Below are 20,431 nucleotides of genomic sequence, written 5' to 3'. Positions count from 1 at the left end.
GGAGAATCGTACCGATCTGCCACAGCTCTCCAGGGAGAGCAGACAAAGGCAGACGCACAGGGGCCCTTGCTCCTTTCCCGCCCGTGTGGGGCCCAGCTCACTGCTGGGTATGGGACAGCTGTCTCCAAACAGATTTCCTTTCTACCTGCTCTCCTACCTCATTGAGAACAACCACTGCACATACAGAGCTTTCGGTTCTGTGTAGTGCATACCCACCTGATAATGCAACATAAACGTCTCCATTTGAACGCCCATGAACTTGGCTTTCACTTCAAAGTCTCCAACTTCTTCTGTTGGACTGATTTCAAAGATAACATTCTTAAACCTGTTGAAACATAACATCGTAAGGGTGTGATTTTTACATTCTCGTATAAAAATATTTTATGAAATGCAGAAAGGAGATTTCTTCAAGGGGTGCCTGGGTGGCTCAGTCAGTTAAACGTCTGTCTTCAACTCAGGTCATGATCTCAAGGTCCTGGGATCGAGTCCCTCATTGGGTTCCCTGCTCAGCGGTGAGTCTGCTTCTTTCTCTGCCCCTCCTCCTGCTCATGCGTGCGTGCACGCGCTCTCTAATAAGTAAAATTTTTAAAAACCAATCTTCAAGAGTGAAAAGGGGTAAAAAATAAAGGTCCAAAGTACTTCTACAGGTGAAGCAACGTGGGGCTGCTACTCTAAGTACCACACGCTTGGAGATTTGGGGAGAGGCGGGCAACCCCCCCTGCAGCCCTTGCATACCACGGGAAGAGGGAACACTGAGGAAGGCCATGACAGCCTCTGACGTTACAGGAATTCTCTTGGGCTTCCCTGTGGCCACTGCTGAAATCTAACAATAAAAGCGTATCAAGAGGAAACTGGACGGGAAGCAGAGGGAGGAAAGCTGTGTGAGTGAATGCATGCGTGGTGGAGGACTGCAACAAGTGCGGAAGGAAACAAAAAGGGGTAAGAACAAGAAGAGCCACGAGAGGAGCTGCCAGAGCTATAAAGGCAGTATACTAAGTACCACCAAAGATACATTGCTATTTACCGAAAACATTTCAGGTATCGCTCATTCTCAACGTGTTACAAGCCCGGAAATTTTATGGCAACGGAAGGTGTTGTTCCCTGGGTGATCAAAGTACATCGGCCCAAATTTCTAGAACTCAACTGTGGAGCAAACTTATCTACTAGGAACTGAGCTGAGAACCACGAATGATGCAGAAGAGGCCATGGAGAAGTTACGGGAGAGGTCACAAAATCCATGAACTAGAACATGTGCATCCTACTCAGCAGGAGGTCCTCACAGGTCTTTCCTTAAAGGTACTTCCTGTGATAGTTTTATTTTAACCAGTTTGCTTTGTTATCTGGTTTCTTATTTTCTTTTTAAAGATTTTATTTATTTATTTATTTGTTGGGGGGAAGGGAAAGAGAGGGAGGGGGGGAGGGAGGGAGGGAGCACAAGCAGGCAGAGTATCAGGCAGAGGGAGCAGCAGGCGCCCCCCTGCTTTAATTTTTCTGATCCTAAAATAACATAGATTCATTACTGAACTTTGGAACTTGGTAAAGCATGAGAAAAAGAAAAGGCACCTATAATTTCACAAGCCAAAGATAACCATTTAAACAGTGTATGTTCTGTGCCTCTGTTCACATAAAGATTATCTAACCACCCACTTACTTCTCTATTTTTTTAGCATAAATTGTAAATACAGTCCTGTATCCCAACTTCTCTCTAGTAACATTTTGAGAATTTGTCATTCTTTGAACACATCCTTTTTAACGGCCACACAATATTCCATGTTGTAGTTAAAGTTTAACCATTCACCTACTGTACAACACTTACGCTGATTTTACTTTTAACGTTATTACACGTGTGGTACACGTTTATATGTAAATCTTTGGTTTTACCTCTGATTTTTTTTTTTGATAGATGCCTAAAAATGGAATTTTTGGTCAGAGTATTAAAATGTTTTTCATTATAAAAACCACAAGACATAAAATTTACCTTAACTATTTTTGAGTGTGAGGTTTGGTAGTGTTAAGTATATTCATGCTGTTGTGCGACAGACAGTCCAGAGCCTTTTCATCCTACCAAACTGAAACTGTACCTGTTAAACGACAGCTCCCCCGTCCCCCTCCCCCAGCCCTGCAACCACCATTCTACTCCCCGTTTTTAGGTGTTAGACTCCTCTAGGCACCTCCTGTAAGTGGAGTCACAAGGCACGTGTCTTTTCGCCACTTGGCTTATTTCACTTAGTACGATGTCCCCACGGTTCATCCATGTCATGGCCTGGGACCGATGTCTTTCCTTCTTAAGGCTGAATAATATTCCACTGTGTGTATATGTAGCGCGTTGTGTTTCCACATCCATCCGCGGACATTTGGGTTGCTCCCACCTCTTGGCTCTTATGAGTAATGCAGCTATGAATGGGGAAGTGTAAATACCTCTTTGGGGTCCTGCTTTCAGTTCTTTGGAATATATGCCCCAAAGTGGGATTGCTGGAGCATATGAGTTTTCAAATTTTTGAGGAATTGCCATACTGTTTTACATAGCAGCTAAAAAAGTTCAACCCTTATGTATCTCACTGAACTATTTTGCAGTAATGTCAGAAATGTATGCCAAAGTGCTTACTTATCTCACTACTTCCTTGCCATCACTGCATAATAAAATAGTTTTCCATGTTTTTATTGGTTATTTAACCCCAAAGATACAAATGTAGTGATCCTAAGGGGCACCTGCACCCAATGTTTATAGCAGCAATGTCCACAATATCCAAACTATGCAGAGAGTCCAGATGTCCGTCGACAGATGAATGGAGAAAGATGATGTGGTGTGTGGGTACGTACGTACACACACACACACACACACACACACTGGAATATTACGCAGCCATCAAAACCCCAAAATCTTGCCATTTACAACGACATGGATGGAACTAGAGGGTACTATGCTAAGCAAAATAAGTCACTCAGAGAAAGACAATTATATGATCTCACTGGTATGTGGAATTTGAGAAACAAGGCAGAGGATCATAGGGGAAGAAAGGAAAATGTGAAACAAGATGAAATGAGAAAGGCAGACAAACTGCCTTTATCTTAGGAAACAAACTGAGGGTTGCTGGAGGGGAGAGGGTGGAGGGATGGGGGTGGCTGGGTGATGGACACTGGGGAGGGTATGTGCTATGGTGAGCGCTGTGAATTGTGTTAAGACTGATGAATCACAAACCTGTACCCCTGAAACAAATAATACATTATATGTAACTTTAAAAAATAGTAATTAAAAATAACAATAATTTTCCAGGTTTTTAAATTCAATAGTTAAAAAACAGTATCTCGTTTTAAAACTCTGCATTTCTTATGAATCTGGTTGAGTGTGTGTGTGTGTGAATCATGGCTTATTATCTGTATTTTCTTTGGTCATTTTTCAGTTGGGGACCTTGGTCCTTTTGAGTTTTTTTGTGCTGAACACTTTATGCACTTTTTGAGTCTGTCTCATATTTATTATCTCTTCCTTTTTTGTCATTATTTTCTACTGTTCAAATGTTGTCCATTTTTTTGCCTGTCTTTCTTCTTTTCAATTTGCTGCTAGAGGCTTTGAAACCAAGTAACAGGATGCCTGGGTGGCTCAGTTAAGTGTCTGCCTTTGGCTCAGGTCATGATCCCAGGGTCCTAGGATCGAGTGCCACACTGGGCTCCCTGCACAGCGGAGAGCCTGCTTCTCCCTCTGCCTGATGCTCCCCCCTGCCTGTGCTCTCTGACAAATAAATAAAATCTTAAAAAACAAACTTGTTGTTTTAACAGACACAAAATCAGCAAGCTCAGCTGCATAAGGTCACAGGGCCCACTGAGTAGGCACGTAATAATGCCTGCTAATGACAGCCAGGCCAGATTCGGGAACCATGCAGAGAGCAAGCTGGCACTTCCCAGGAAAGAGAATGAGGGTAAGTCCCTGATTCCCAGCCTCAAGGGGAATAAAGTAAACTCTTCTTCTTGTTATTCTTATTTATTCTTGGTTTAGACGTAGGAGAATAAGAAATGGTGTCCTCCTTTAAAGAGGAAAGATTAAGATGGGGCCGGGGCACCTGGGTGGCTCAGTTGTTAAGCATCTACCTTCAGCTCAGGTCATGATCCCAGGGTCCTGGGATCGAGCCCCACATCAGGCTCCTCACTCAGCAGGAAGCCTGCTTCTCCCTCTCCCACTCCCCCCTGCTTGTGTTCCCTCTCTCACTGTGTCTTTCTCTGTCAAATAAGTAAATAAAAAAATCTTAAAAAAAAAAAAAAAAAGATTAAGATGGGGCCCACACAAGCAGGTGGAAACACAGTCTGGGGCAAATATTCCACAACAAAGGAGAAGAAATCCCTTCTATGACAGACAAAACAATCCTGACTATTAGGCCTGCTGCACCTAAACAGATATATAAGTACAAAGAAAATATGAAAACGACCATCCACATAGCACAAATAAAGGCAGTAAGATAAAGAGGTGATAAATGCAGAAATCAAGTCAATGTATAAGACAAAGTAAAAAAGTAAATACTCACTGGTTCACTTGTAGGTCCTCAATCTCCAGAAGGACTCCTTTTTCATGCAGTCTTGCTGCCGTGTATTTCAGAGAAATCTTTTTGCTTTTCTTTCCTTTCATTTCCCTAGGCTTCTTGGAGACCCTGTAAAAAATCACACCATATCACTTTCTATCTGTAACCGTGTACTACAAGGTCTGTTGGTAGTTCGAGGATATGAGGTCAGAAAACGGACTTCCCAGACACAAGCCTAAGTGACATACTGATTCTAAAATGGCAAATAAGTGTTAGGATTAGCCTGAGCAATCTCTCTGCACAACAGGGGAAGCATTACTAAACTGCTTTTGCCTTTAATTGTATTTGCAAACCCACCATGAATTTGACAGTCTATGTCATCTGCCTAGGTCCCTCCCCTCCCAACACCCAGCACCTACAAGTTAGGTGTGAAGGCTTCTAACACCAGCCTGAAGGAACTGTACTGAACCCCAAGGGAGTCCCTGTAAGCCCCTTGGCTTGGCAGGGTGAAAATAAATATATCTCAGAATAAGTAATGTTTAGAAGATTTTAAACCAGTGTAGTAAATACAGAGGAATGGGAACAAGGAGAAAGAAACAGACCTCAGGAGGCTTTGGGATAATCAAGGTAAGAAGTGATTTTCGAAAGTAAACAAGGGAGACGAGGGATCTCTGAGAGCCAGGGATGTGGGGCTCCCACGGAAGGGCCTCAAGGGGCGGGAATGCTGGTACAGATGTCAAAGGAAGGAGGCGCTACGGAAGGGAACCCCAAGATCTGTAGAAATCACAACTGTGCAAAATCTCCGATATAGTCATTCCACGTCCAGGACTTTATCTTCAAAAATATGCCCACATTTGCAAAATAACCTATGTATAAGAGGTTCTTTGGTACAGCGTTGTTCAAGTAAATGGGAGGAAACAACACAAATGTCCATCATGAGAGACCGAATTACATCAGGTGCTGTATGTCTGCGTGCAGTGGGATACCACAGAGCCATCACAAAAAGAAGAGGACCCCGCTCTGTTTGCTTAGAACGCCTAGAAGCAACGACGACCCCATGGCAATGAGCACATCTCGTGCCTAGAGTGTGGCTTCTAAACACCATTCTTCATTAGAAGGCGCAAGGAATGCTTGGAGAAATAGCTAATTCCAAGCCTGGGGAACTGTACAAGTTCAACCAGGAACACAAGTCAGGAAGTGCTCAAACAACGATGCGGAAAGGTCAAAAGGTCACATGAGCCGCTCTGCAAGCTGGGTTGTGTGGGCCTGATTTGTATGCCTGCACATCAGCCCCACCTCACCTCAGTCTTCCAGGGAGGGAAGGAGAGAGCCGGAGTGCAGGCGAAGAGTAAGGAAGCCAGAGAAGGGGAGCTCATGTGGCAAAATGTCAAAAACAGGTGAATCTAGGTGAAGGGTTTATGGGTGTTTACTGTTCTATTCTCTCAACCTTTCTGAAGTTGGAAAATTCTTAAACTGAAAACTGAGAAGTACAAAATAAATTAACCCTAGTTAGTAGTGTAAGTAGAACTTGCACCCACCACCCCATCCCTCTGGGTCCTCAGTTTCCCTCCCTATAAAATGGGTGTGTTGCTGGTTGTCACTGGTGCCCGCGGGGAAAAGCTGAGGTCTGGGATCCTGTCCCCAGGAGGTGTAGAGAGAGACCAGGGGATCGAAATGTCTATCATATTCTTTAAGTGATTCTGAGGCACACCCAGGTTTGGGGAGCACTAACTAGCCTCCTTCCGTGATTTTTTTTTTTTTTTTTAGATTTTATTTATTTATTTGACAGAGAGAGACAGCGAGAGAGGGAACACAAGCAGGGGGAGTGGGAGAGGGAGAAGCAGGCTTCCCACTGAGCAGGGAGCCCGATGCGGGGCTCGATCCCAGGACCCCGGGATCATGACCTGAGCCCAAGGCAGACGTTTAACGACTGAGCCACCCAGGTGCCCCTCCTTCCGTGATTCTTTCATTTCTAGGGCCAAGAAGATATTTTAGAACAAGGGATGCTTAGAAATAAATAAGCATCCTTGAAGTCCCCCCTACATTATTTATTTACACCATACAACAACAAATGGAACTAGGAAATCATGCAAACACTTAGAACAAAACAAAGAATTAAAGCAATAAATAGACCCAGCATGTTTTAAGTAAAAACTTCCAAGGTCACTTCAGTTGCCTCTACTTCTTTTTCCCCTGACATTGATTCTTAAAAAAAAAAAAAAAAACAACTCACTTGCCCTTGCTGGCCAAGTTATCCAAGCAGGTTTTGATATAGCTTTTGTAGTAATCCACCTGCTCTCCGTAGAAAGTGGCCTTCGAGTTCAGAGCGGCGTACGTTTGCTGCAATTTCACCAGCTCAGCCTTCCTCCTCTGTCGGTATCTCCGCTGATTCCGAATGTCCTAAGACACAATTATTAAAATTAGGAAAATGATGGTAGGTATCACGTGCTTCTCAAATCATCCTTGCTAGAGCCCAGCAGTGCTTAACTGCTTGCATGACTACACTTTCTTAGCAGGTAGCAATTTTTTTTTTTTAAAGATGTTATTTATTTATGAGAGAGAGAGAGTGCACAGAAGCCGGGGTGGGCAGAGGGAGAAGCAGATTCCCCGCTGCTTGGTCCCAGGACCCCCGAGATCACGAGCTGAGCCGAAGGCAGCTGCTTAACCGACTGAGCCACCCAGGTGCCCCAACAGACAGCAATTTATGTTAAAAAATCGGCAAAGAAATTCAGATCTCATCCATCTTTTTCCCCGTCTGTATTTTCTAGAGGTAGGGAAATGTGTTACTTTTACAGACTTCCACGTTCTTAGAATTTACTTGCAAAGCTGGTTTAACCTCTTCAATACGCTGTCAGGAGAGGGAAGAAAAGATCATTTTACCATATCAATTACCAAGCTCCCTGATGTGCACGGTACTGCCTTACTGGGCCAACAGTGAACACCTAACTCTGGGCCCACACCAGAGCCCCTTACTCATGAGGATTCACATAAATCAAGGATTTCATGACCAACTGGATGTGAATTTATATGTCAGAGTAGTCATTAAAAAGATCTCGAAGAATTATTTAAGGCCAAAGACAAATCGAGGCATAGGAAGCTCTAATTAGGGGCTTCTTCCTACTGATTTAGGCCATGGAATAAGTCGTCCAAGGGCAGGCGAGGTCCTCGTGCTGGAGAAGTCAGAAACAATTCCTCAGAGAAGAGGACCCTCATTTGCCTGCACACTGAAGGCACGCTGTCATCTCAACAGCTATGGTCACTTCACAAGCGCTGGGACAAGTTTACGCACGGCCAGGGCATCCCTGTCCCCCCCACACGGTACCTTGGCAATGTCGTTGATCAGCTCCTGGTATCTGTTCTTTGGGTCCACTGTCCCAAGCTCCGTTAACTTCTTCAAGCCCGACTGGATCTTATCCTTCTTCTCCTGAAGAGTGAGGTTACTGTCTTCCTTTACAAATTTTGACTTTTTCACCTTGTCAGGAGTTTTGGCATCACGAATAGCACGCCTCTGCATGGCCCTCTGATGTTCTGCTTCCTACAGACACAGAGAAGAGAAAGAAATTGCTGGCAAGTTCACCACACTAATCCAAAACCTGAGTCTGTAGAGCATATCTACACCTGAATTTATACAGCTCTGAAACTCCATTCTGGAAACAGAGGGAACAAACCCGCCCTCTCGACAACTGACAGAGAAACTGCACGGAGCACACACCGATCTCTTCATCTAGAAAAGATTACATCAATGAAGTCACATGGCCTCGTAGGACTTCTCTCCTGGATTCACACATACAGTTAGATTGGGCTAGAGTAGCTACAAAATCCCTCGTTTCTTTCCTATCACATTTTAAGACACAAGAGCCATTTAATTTTCCTTTAAACACAGCTTCGTCCACTGGTGAATGTTATAACCAACCAAGGCCAGTGCTCAGTCCCTTCTTGCTAATGCCTTTTGCCACGTTGGCCAGGCTGGATCACACTGAAGGCCTCCCTTTGCTTTCAAGCATGCTGCAAATGCCAGTACCTAGAGAAGGCAAAGTCCTTCCCTTGATACTTCTTTCCCAGTCAACACCCAACGTTTGCCTGTTATGTCCCTGCCTGACATGACCCACACTGCTTTCTTCCTTCTTTAGCTCCTTATAATCTGGCTTCTGCAACTCCACTCTCGTGGCCAATTGCCACCCCCCATCCCAAATCCAGTGCCTTTTCTTTGTTGTCACCTTGCTCGTAGTCGCTGCATTTTCTCCTTGCTCTAGGCATGGCTCTGGTACCTACAAGGGACCCATGGCAGTTTCTCTCTGTTCATTCTCAATACTTCAGTGATCACCTCTATGCTGACAGCCACATCTCTGTGGCTAAGGCTCTGGTACCACATTGTGAACTGTTTGTACCAGGATGCTCACATTTGGAATGGCTTGTAATTCCTCCCAAACTGAGCAATCCTCTCCCCCAGACTGCCCTTTCCTCCTGATGTCAAGACCACTCTGCATCACACAACGTGAAGAAAATAAACCCTGGAGTCAGAGAGAGCTTGATCCAAGACTGGTTCTGCCTCTACACGCGGACGATCTTGGGCCAGTTTTGTGACCTCTAAGGTCTTAGACTCCTCGACTGTAACATGAGGATGAAAAGACTCACCTCACAGGGACAGTGGGAGGAGGAAATGAAAGAACACAGGGGAAAGTACCAAACTAACAGTAGGTTCTCATTAAAGACTGGTTCCGCCTTCCCTGCTTCACACCTCCGCCCATTAAACCAGGTGCAGTTGTCGGTTTTGATCCTTTTCTTGCCCCTCCCACACATCTAGTCAATAATCAATCATAGCTGAGAATTCAAACAGTGGTTTTCGGGGCACCTGGGTGGCTCAGTCGTTAAGCATCTGCCTTCGGCTCAGGTCATGATACCAGGGTCCTGGGATCAAGCCCTGCATCAGGCTCCCTGCTCAGCGGAAAGCCTGCTTCTCCCTCTCCCACTCCCCCTACTTGTGTTCCCTTTCTCGCTGTCTCTCTCTCAATCTGTGTCAAATAAATAAATAAATAAATCTTAAAACAAAAAAAAACAGTGGTTTTCAAAGAGTCCTCGGTGCGGTTGTAAGGGATTCCCACAGGCACCCAGAGTCCCAGAGGGTGGGGCCACGAGGGCCCCTTCTTGGTGCTCCCAGAACAGCTCCCATTTTTCCTTCTTTATAGCTGTGCTTCTGAGTAAACTCTCATCTAACAAAAAGGATTCCTAGGCTCAACATTTGAAACAAATGACCTACTTTTTGCATTTCACAAATGCAAAACAGGGGTCTTAGACAGGAAGTTCCTCATCCATCCCTTCCCACTGCCGAGACCCCCACCCCCAACCAACGGGGGGCCAGGACTTCATCCCACACCCTGATTGCTCTACTACGGACTGCTCTGAGAGCACTGCCTAACTGATCAGCATTAAACGGTCCCAAGGTTACAAAAGCTCTTTACTCTGTATCTGTCCAGGGCTAAACATGGGTTCTACTTATTTGTTCTCCTGTCTCACTCCTCACTCCTCACCCTCACCCTCGTCTTCATTCTAGAAATGTCAGTCCGATCGCATCAGGCCCCTCCCTCCTTGGTGACGCTGTCTGCGTGGACTCTCCTGCCCAAGACGCCTCTCGTCTACGTGCACACCCAGATCCCATCCACGCCTCCTAAGTGTGGCTCAAGTCCTGCTTCTTCCTGATGCTTCCCTCCTCGCTGGCCTCTTTCCTGAACTTCGGGAATTTTTATAGCCAACATCAAAGCCAATTTTTAATGGTTTTCTAATTATTTCAGGTCTATATGCCACATTTCTCCAACCAGATCATGAGTTCATTGACTTTAGGAGCTACATTCTGTGCTTTTTTCTATCTACCAAGGCACTTAACAAAGTTCTAGTGATATAATAATATTCAATTTGATTCCTAGACAGACTTGCTGATTCTGCCTCAGTTAATTAACACACACACACAGACCGCACATGATGTGCCATGAGCCTTCGGCCCTAAGAGCATCTGCCTCTTGAGGTAGGAGCCAACAACTTTCCCAGCAGGCCCTAACCAACCCCTCGCCCAGGTCATCCAACAGCTCATGGATCGGACCACTGTGTTCTGGTCCACCCGCAGGGAAGCACCTCCTGGCAACTGGGTCCCACCCCCTCAACCCTGGCACGCACCAATCACGGGAGCCCCTGTGCCCCCTGTTAAGTTTTACCTGTTCGCTGGTGGCTGGGGTTTCTAGGATTTCAGTCAAGGTCTCGCCTGGCTGGAACCGGATGACATCCACAATTAAACGTTTCGTACTGCAAGGAGACGGGAAGAGTTCAACGTCACCAGGTCTTCCACCTTCCCTCGAATGGGGCTAAGCAGCAACAGCACATGCCTCACAGAGGCCCCGCTGGGCAGCTGCGAACACGAGGCACCAAGGCCCCAGGCTTATTTATGCGACAGCTGCGTGGGTACCAGGCTGAGGATTTCTCAGGTGTAAATTCTACTTCAGCCTTTGCCTCTTAGTGGCAAATGGGGCAGCTAAGTCCTGGGCAGAGTATAATAGATAAGGTGCCAGGATCATGACAGGCTTAAAAGGCCAAGGCGATGGTTTCGGCTATGAACAAGTGGACGTGTCCGCCAAGGCCCAGGCATCACGGCGCTGTATTTACCTCCTTCTCCCCACTTCCAATACTCACTTCAGCAGGATAGTCCGAGCGTCCATTTCCGCATCCTCATCCCCAGGCACATCAAACTTGTTGGTCAGCGTGAGAGACACTTCTGTCTTCGCCAGCGCCTCCTTATTGGGGTCATTTAAATTGCCAGCGCCCTCTCCTACAGTTGGCGGGGGAGGGTACAGAGGTCAGTGTAACGGAGAGGAGATACTGGAGAGGACACGTTAATACAAGGCCAACATGTATGCTGTGGCAAGAACACCCTCTTGCTGAGAAATAAAAGAAACTAAACGCCAAATGATCAAAGCAAAGGATCTATAAAAAAATAATTTCGTAAACGTTAACAAGTCATTTCAGTAATTGTAATATGACAAGTCTCTCCTAAGATATTCTGTTCATTTCCTTTATAGGACTTCTAATTTAATTATAGGATTGTGTGTATAATATCCACATTTAAAAGCCTCTCTTCCACTGGACCTCAGTTCCTCACAGACAGGGGTGGACCACATCTGCTTTCTTCCGTCACGCACACTCAGAGCTGGAGGGGGGCAGAGATGGACGAGGTGGCAGTGACAGCCTTCCTCCAGCACCTTCCCTGTCACCTTCTGGGCAGTTAAGTCAGAACTTTACCTATCAGGGACTCGATGGTGGGCACCTCGCCCAGGTCGTCCAGCAGCTCATGGATGGGATCGTTGTGCTCTGGAGCAATGGCGTCCTGATGATCCAACAGGAGCTGCATCGAATACTCAGGAGTCAAGTCCATGAACAACACGCAGCCCATCAGCCCTCAGCCCCACCAACAAGGCCGAACAGCACAGAAGGGATCGGATAACAAAGCTCCTGCATTCAAAGAACTGAACAAGCCAATCCCCACCAAACTAACCCAAGTTAACAATGTAACTCATAAAGCATCAGGCTGGCCTCTGTTGAATGACTTACGGGATAATGCATGGAGAAGAAATACCGGTACTCACTCAAGCTCAAGGATGAAGGGATTTAAGTGGACCCTACATGGGCAAGAACAACAAACCCCACAGACTGCAATATCTAAAGTCATAATGTACCCTCCAAGTTCAAATAACTCACATGCATACTCATACTTAATGTGTGCTGTTTACGGCATCTCTTAGTTCAGAGAAAAATGCACTGGACACGTGTTGTGCTCATCGTAGGGGCACTGAAGCAGAGCCTTTAAGACACTCTTACCCCCAAGGAAAGCCCTCAGAGAGGATAATACTTGAAATGTCCTTTACCTTTTCTTTTTTTTTTTTAAGATTTTATTTATTTGTCAGAGAGAGAGAACGCGAGCGCACAAGCAGGGGGAGGGGCAGAGGGAGAAGCAGGCTCCCCGCTGAGCAGGGAGCCCGATGCGGGACTCGATCCCAGAACCCTGGGATCATGACCTGAGCCAAAGGCAGATGCTTAACTGACTGAGCCACCCAAGGCTTTACTTTTTATACATTTCCTCCTTTCCTGTTTTATTTACCCCCAAAGGAGAAAGGAACGAATTATAAAAATGTTGGGGAAAAAAGGAGCACCCAAGGGAAATCACTCTAAGGGCCACAGAGGAAAAACTGGGTATTTTAGTTGTTAGAAAAATAACACCGAGGGCCAGGATAAATAGATCAATGCTCACAATGGTGATTCTGGAGCCCACCCGTGGCGACCTGTTTCAACAAGCCTGTGGTAGCGTCCAGGAACTTCATTTGTGACCATAAGCCCAGGTGACTCTGATGCAGAGGGCCTGGGATCACTTTGAGACACTTAGCAGATCTTGTTAATACGCAAAGAGAAATAAGGCAGATGTGATGTCAGCAAGATCAAAGGAAGGCGAGGTATCTGGCTTTCCAGAGATGGTATGCAGCACCCAGGGAAGGCAATTAAAGATAGAGCAACGACATTAAGTAATTAAAGAAAAAATACTTACAGTGTGGGTGTTGATGATTTCACCAATGGAAATGTAGATCACTGGTTTGGTAAGGGTCACTAAATCAGAATATTCATCCACATTAAACTTATCCTGAAGCTCTGGGACATCACAAGCAGTTTGGAAAAACCGTCTGAAAATAAACACGAGAGCCAGATCCCCGGGTGACACATATGTGAGGAACTGACGAGAGGACATCCCACAAACCTCTGGAGCAATGAGTTCAAAGAGGAGACCGTCAAGGCCCAGGATTCTAGAGAAGCTGTACATGTTTGCTGCGCTTCATGGCCTTAGGGCGGTGGTTCTAATAACTTCTCCCTCCACCCAGTTTTAATTCCACCCACAAGAACTGCTCACCCGTAATTTAAAACCGTTTGCAAACACCGGAGTCATTAGGCAAACCAACTTTATCTCTAAGACAGTGTCCTGAACTCACAACCGGATGTTTAATTTACAAATGTTGAAAGCACTCTCCGATTGTTCTCTGATTACAAATTAACACACGTGCCTAATGCGGGTTCATTGCTTTTATGTTAAGTGCCGTCTATTCCGTTGGAATACATTGTAACAGCTCAAAATCCTCTTCATCACCTCCAGGGGCTATGAGCACATCAAACTCGTATCCTACAGCATGGCAGGGTCCAGGGAAAGCTAAGTGTGGTATTTAATCTTGTCCCGACACTCAAGAGATATAGAAACACCCCCGCAAGTACCTTATCCTTTTCCCCTACCTGAATTTCTGGTAGGACTGGGAGAGATACTCATTAATGATGCCCAGGTGAGCATTATCTCCCAGGAACATCTTATTGGAAGCGGCATGCTGGAGCATCTTTGCAATGGAGCCAAGGTTTCGGCGTTGGTCCGTGGTGAGCTGGCCTCCTGCCGACAGGTCAATGATGTCAAAGGCATCAGGAGCAACAATGGCTGGATTCATGTACCGATAGTAAAGCAAGTTACCAAAAATCTGGGAACAGATGGAAAAGAAGGACGGGTATTAAAAACCAATCCACCAAATAAGCCACAAAAGACTTTGCTAGCAAAGAAAACCAGAAAATGCAGTCCTGTGAGGAAAAATAAACACTATGCTCACACACACACACACACACACACACACACGCACGCACTTTCTCTCAAGGTCTGAAACTAAAAAACAACCGAACATCCTCGGTTGGATACAGAGAAGAAAATGAGAACAGAACGGAATAGCACTACAATGAAAAAGCGGGTTCAGAAGGTAACAATGATAGACTTAAAGTCTGTCGCTGAGTGTTTTAGGGCATTCTTTGTTCACAGATCATGGCAGCAAATAAGGCTGCTGTCGCCCACATGACCTAATTAGCATAGTGTAATCTGTCCAAGCCCCACCATCCTCATGCTGCAGACTTCAACGGTGGACAAGTTCATGCGTCTGAAATTAAAGTCACTCAACACACATCTCCTCCACAGAAGAATTCAAGGACAGTCACAGCATTTCCCCTGGAGTTTCATTCCAAAAAAAAAAAAACTTAATTCACCTGAATAGAAAGTCTAGAATCGAGGCCTCATTGTAGGAAAGCACAGAACTAGGAGAGAGAAGAAAAAAGCGTTCAGATTAAGGAAAAAAGAAAAAAAAAAAAAGGAAGGAGCACAGCCGAGTGAGAAAAGAGATTTATCAGCAACAGCCTTAGCAGAAAGCATGGTGCTTGCTGCCATTCACCCGGCCACCAGCAGAGGGAGCAATTCTTCAGCGAAAAGACAGGACTGGAGAAATTTATCTCAAGACAGGAAAATCCACCTCCTCTACTTGTTGGACGTCTGTGTGCGAAACAATAAAGGAGCTACAGAGGGACCAAGAGAGGTACCATTTACTATTTACAATCACTTTCAAGAGCTCACTGCCAGAATCTATGCTTGCCCACTTGCTGTCGGGCCTTGTCTTCTAATATTCTTCTCAAACGGCTGCTGGAGGACAAGGATGTGTAACAAGGATGTGCCAACGTCCAGATTCTTACCTTCAGCAGCTCATCCTCACCGGCATCGGGGAACTTCTCGTGTAACGAGTCCTTCAGCACTTTGGCAATGAAGCGCATCCCGTAACTGTGGGATGGACAAAACTCAATGAGAGCCGCCGGGTGGGGGTGGGGGGGTGGGCAGACGGGCAGTCATACTGGGCTCTGTCTGGGGTCACGACTCGGCACTCACGGGATTTTGTCCACGGAGCTGATGATGGCTGAGAGGAACTTGTCTGTCACGGCCCGCATGTTCCTGATGGAGTTGTCTAGCCGTGTCTTGACCTCTTCATGAGCCAGAGCCTGCTCAGGGGTCACATCATAGGGCAGTTTGCTGGGAAAGCAAAAATCATCCCCAACTGTGTTAGGTAACAGCCAGAACAGCCCAAGGCAGGACTGTGCCTTTCAGAAACAGAAAGACCCAGAGAGATCAGGTAAGCTGCTTGTGATCACAGAGCTGGTAAACAGTGGGGCCGGAATCTGAGCTCAGTGTTTTCAGCTGTGAACTGGGTGCCTAGAACTATGTGCCAGGCACTGTGACAGGCCCTTGGGATAAAAGATACATAAGACACGATAGCTTCCTGAGTCTCTAACAGTCTGGTGGGAGAGACACACAGATACTGGTAAACATATTGTGCTATATAAATAAGAAGCTGGCCAAGTGCCACAGAGCCGGGGGCTGCCACTCAAGATGAAAGGAATGGAGGAAAACTTCGGTGAGGAAGTGACACCTGAACTCAGGAAAAGGGAGAAACACTGTCCTCCAGGAAGGAAGCTCAAATGCAGAGCAATGGAAGAGAAGGAGAAATGAGATGGTCAAGTAAAGAGGGACCAGGTTGTGGAGGGTCCCATACGTAACACTGAGAGGTCTGGACTTTCCTGGAAGGCAGGGAGAGCCACTAGAAGACAAGAGACCTGAATCTGAGGAAGATTTCTCTGGCCCCCCCATGAAGAATGCATTAAAGATGGACAGTCACAGATGAAAGAGATGGGTTAGTGCCACAGCCTGATTAAGAAATAATGAGGGCACGAAAAAGGATGCAGCAGTGGGGACCAAGGGGACAGATCTGAGATGCTAAGGGGACACAATCAGTGGGACGTGGTGACCCTCTGGGTATTGGTGAGGGAAGTGACAGTTAACATACAGGAACTGAAGCCCGAGGAGCTGATAAGATCCCTCAGGGAGAGTCTGAAGAAACTGGCAGGAAAATAGTAGACATGCTAGGCTTAATTGGGAAGGACAGGAGGGGCTGAAAGACAAAAACGAAATACAGGGGTCAAGGCTCCGGTACCGTCAATGACGTCAAATAGTAGTAATGATTATCCTGGATTATCCGGGTGGTCTAAATCCAATCCTAAGTGTCCTAATGAGACAGAGGCAGGGGAGATTTGACACACACAGAAGAGGGGGCAATGTGACGACAGAGACAGACTACAGTGATCTGGCCACAAGTCAAGGATGCCAACAGCCACCGGAAACTGCAAAGGGAAGGAACGGATTCCCACTAGAGCCTCCAGGGGGAGCCTGGCCCTGCCGACACCCTGCTTGCAGCCCACGGATACTCACTTTGGGTTTCTGGTCTCCACAACTAGGAGAGAGTTAATTTCTGTTGGGTTAAGCCACCAAGTTTGCGGTAATTTGTCATAGGCGCAATAGCAGACAAGCAGATAGGAACACAACTCCATTTGTCATACTGTGTCTGAATTACAACTAAGCAGAGTACCAACACGAGAATTCAGCAAAAATCAATAAAAGCGTTCTGTTTGAAACAACTGGTTATATGGCATTTATAAGAATATCATATTTTATTACTTGTAAGTTATGTGCTCTATACCTTTTATATCAATAAAATGTGTAACTTTATGTGTAAAGGATATTTGATAAAAAAATAGTAATGAGCAAAGGAATGAAAGTGCTCAGCACAATGAGTGAAGTCATAGACCAGACTGTTAAATTTCTCAGATTTTAGAGGCACAGGTTCCCAAGAGGGGACCAGGTCCCGGTCTGTGTGTCTGGTGGCTGAAGCTCAATTATCCGTGATGCCTGCAGGCAGGATCGGCTCCCACTGCATTGTTACACCTCCCAGTTATCACTGGCAAAAATGTGTTGAAATCCATTTCCATTTTATGAAAAACAAAGTAAGACATCAGTTTCCTCACAGGGAAAAAAACCCCAACAACCTGGAATGCCTACCGGAACTTTGTTCTAAAACAGACTGACTCATGGACCACGAGATCTCCCAATACCCTGGAGCCAGAGCCCCGTCACGTAGGGAAGCCCTGGTGCCCAGTCCAGCACGGCACGCGCCAACCGCATTCCAGGATCTGAGCCTCAGGCGTACAGGGCACAACAAAAATGGACTTTTCACCACATCCAGCAGTGACCTGCCTCCTGGTGACAGACGTACATGTTACTGAGAAACAGATCAGGTGCCAAATGATCCCCACAGCGGATAAGGCCTTTCTGAGCGTGCGCAGAGCGGCTGCTCTCTATGCAGAGGGCACCTTCCCCTTTGCCCGGGGGCCAGGCACCTGGAGAGCACGACGCCGGGCAGCACTGTTCAAAGTGCGAGGTGGTGCCAGTCTACAAGCCCATCCGGGACGGGAAGGAGCCTGAGCCAGGAGGTAGTCAAGACGCTGCTTCCTTCCCTAGGCAACTGTGGCTATGAAAAACACCAGCTGAACTCCACAGTGTGCTGAGAGACCCAGGATTTTCAGTTACTGGTCCACAGAGCACACTGTGAGTAGCGATGGTAGGGAGAGCCACCCCTCCTCAGCTCCAGAGAACTTCACGCACGACCTCACCCTGCTCCACAACCACCAGGAAGAACCACCCTGCACCAAGCTGCTCACCCTCTCCGTCCTCACTCAAGCTGGATAAAACCAGACACATGCTGGCTCTTTGAACTGTAATTTCCCAGCATTACACACATTCTCCTGACACACCTTTCTTTCGATGTGTCCATGCTGGTGGTTAAACTGCCGCCCTAGCCGAGAAATCCCGTTATGTTAGTCCAACCCGCCCCCAGGGTGCCAGGGCCGCTCCACACCGTTTCCTCCTCCTCTACGAAACACAGTGCTCTCATGCACCTAAGTTTTCCCGTCCAACTCCATCTCCAGTGATGCCAGTGACCCTTTAGGTTCTGGACCCCCGAGCTCCTCCCACCTCAGAACGTTCAGACATGAATACCCTGCACCCAGCTCTCAGCAAGACTGGCCCCATCTTAACCTTTAAGCCTCAGTTATGTGACATTTCACCTTCTCAGAGAGGCTTTCCCTAACCACCCTACCTAAGTGAGCTCCCTCTTGTACTCCCCATTATAGTTCCCAAGGCAGAACCTCATAAAACTCTCAATTTGTCATTTCATTTTTAGGTACCTGTCTCTCCCATGCAAAAAACTACGAAGAGGGCAGAGAGCTTGTCTGTTTTGTATACCTAACACAGTGCCTGGCACAGAGTAAGCACTCAATAAATATTTGCTAAGTGCGTGGATAAATTACCAGGTCAACAATGTAAAGAAGAAGTTTCTAAGAAGAAACTATTTGAACTATTACTTTATAATCAAAGGTTAAATGCTTTAAAAAGACAATTACAAAAATACCAAAGGAAAAGGCATTGTGGTTGCCCTACCTTGCCTCTCCTGTCTGAGACTCCATCTGATTAACCCAAGATTTGTATATATCCACAGGGTCAGTTTTGATGTTGAGAGACTTGTCGTCCATAATCTCCTTCACGACAGGGGCCAGGATTTGTCTCAGGGCGTTCTGGCCCCGGGCACCTCGGTTGAAACTCACAACCATCTTAATGACTGTAGGATTTCCTGTCACGATCTCTTGAATCTGATCTACTTTTGACCTGTAAAACATCAGATACAAATTCAATTTAAACTAATCATGAACTCTATCGATGTAAAGATGGAGTATCTATTTAAAGACAGACCCCATCCCCTGGAAAGAGAAACAGCTGGAAGGAAGGAGGTATGTGCTCTTTCTCTAGAAACATGCCCTGACACCGACCTGAGCCCAGGACCCGCGTGCCGTTTGCAAACTCAGTCACAGCGACCTGAACGGTCCTTTATTGGATAAAAATGTGGCATCTTCACGTTTGGAGCAGTTCTTAAAAGTCCTATCTCAATACAGAATCCTCCTAAAATCACTTTGGCAAATCTCTTACTCTACCACCTCCTCGAAGCAGCAACACTTTACATTTGTGACTTAAAAACGAGAAGCTGCTCTCGAGTAAGGGTTTCACAGAGAGCACAGGGTTCATGGAGGTCAAGGAGAGGCACGGGCAGGCCTGAATCTCAAACCGTGCGTAGGACAGTGGGACAGGGTCCCATGCCCGGCAGCAGTCTGTTCATACTTGATCTCCTCCTGGAGTGCGGTCTTAAAGAGCCGTAGGAGCAGGTACTCCTCTCGCTGGTTGGACGCGTAGTTGTACAGGGTGAAAATTACAGAGTCCATGAACTTGGTGGACTTGTTCTGGGGCATCTGAAAAATCAGCTTCGCCAGATAGGTGGGGTTCGTCTGAAATAAAACCAAGGGATACGTCATTTCTAGATAATATAAAGGCTGGCACAAATATTCACATTCTTTTGAACTTGAAGATTTGGAATGTGCAGACAGAAGTAATAAAGAAAAATAAGACAGCCCTTTGCTCACCACTCAGTGGAAGCCAGAAATACTCTCGTAGAGACGTATGTTGGCTAAGGTTTCCTTATGGGAAAATAAATAAGCTAAATCTTATAAGACCAACTCCAGGAGCCACTCACCTGCAATAAATAAAACAGGTGTTGATAGGCCTCCAGCTTCTCTCTCTTCTCCTTGCTCAAAGCCTTGAGACCTCCCTTCTGCTTATTTAGCATCATCATATCAGACAACTGCTCCTTATTTTTTTTGGTAAGTTTTTTACTGTGGGAAACCACATCCTGGAAATGAAAGCATACACATAAATCAAAAAGCTTTGAAAGATGAAACTGGGCACTGTGGGAAAGGTCTTAGAGCACCAAAAAAACTTGTATGAAAGTCTCTGCGCTGGCAGATCCCATTAACTATTTTAGAATCATTACACCATATCCTGTTTTCAGGACACCAATCAAATCTCCTACTTCCACCTCCCTATTAAGAACTTGCACTAGGGCACCTGGGTGGCTCAGATGGTTAAGCGTCAGCCCCTGGCTCAGGTCATGATCCCGGGGTCCTAGGATGGAGCCCTATGTCTGTTCTCCCTGCTCAGCGGGGAGCCTGCTTCTCCCTCTGCCTCTCCCCCTGCTTGTGCTCTCTCTCTTAAATGAATAAAATCTTAAAAAAAAAAAAAAAAAAAAGAACCTGCACCATAAAAATGTCCACAGACA

General features: G+C 46.1%; 1 protein-coding gene across 2 annotated transcripts in view; it reads right to left on the bottom strand.

Annotated features, from left to right (window-relative positions):
• Positions 1–20,431, bottom strand: part of IQGAP1 (IQ motif containing GTPase activating protein 1) — a 100,172-nt gene that overhangs the window by 4,152 nt on the left and 75,589 nt on the right. For both annotated transcript variants that reach the window (XM_045899360.3, XM_045899361.3), the window contains exons 24-37: positions 19,850–20,005; positions 19,441–19,604; positions 18,709–18,933; positions 15,271–15,411; positions 15,081–15,165; positions 13,821–14,053; positions 13,090–13,222; positions 11,793–11,895; positions 11,187–11,322; positions 10,715–10,802; positions 7,831–8,043; positions 6,742–6,908; positions 4,515–4,637; positions 217–325 (exon numbers count right to left, since the gene is read on the bottom strand). In XM_045899360.3, the coding sequence (XP_045755316.1) occupies positions 217–325; positions 4,515–4,637; positions 6,742–6,908; positions 7,831–8,043; positions 10,715–10,802; positions 11,187–11,322; positions 11,793–11,895; positions 13,090–13,222; positions 13,821–14,053; positions 15,081–15,165; positions 15,271–15,411; positions 18,709–18,933; positions 19,441–19,604; positions 19,850–20,005 (2,076 nt within the window). The remainder of the gene's footprint in view (positions 1–216; positions 326–4,514; positions 4,638–6,741; positions 6,909–7,830; positions 8,044–10,714; positions 10,803–11,186; positions 11,323–11,792; positions 11,896–13,089; positions 13,223–13,820; positions 14,054–15,080; positions 15,166–15,270; positions 15,412–18,708; positions 18,934–19,440; positions 19,605–19,849; positions 20,006–20,431) is intronic.

The sequence above is a fragment of the Mirounga angustirostris genome, unplaced genomic scaffold (genome assembly GCF_029215605.1).
Source record: "Mirounga angustirostris isolate CCGP_5_RB_7025 unplaced genomic scaffold, mMirAng1.0.hap1 SCAF_9, whole genome shotgun sequence".
Taxonomy (NCBI): domain Eukaryota; kingdom Metazoa; phylum Chordata; class Mammalia; order Carnivora; family Phocidae; genus Mirounga; species Mirounga angustirostris.
This window is presented reverse-complemented; position numbering and strand designations above follow the sequence as displayed.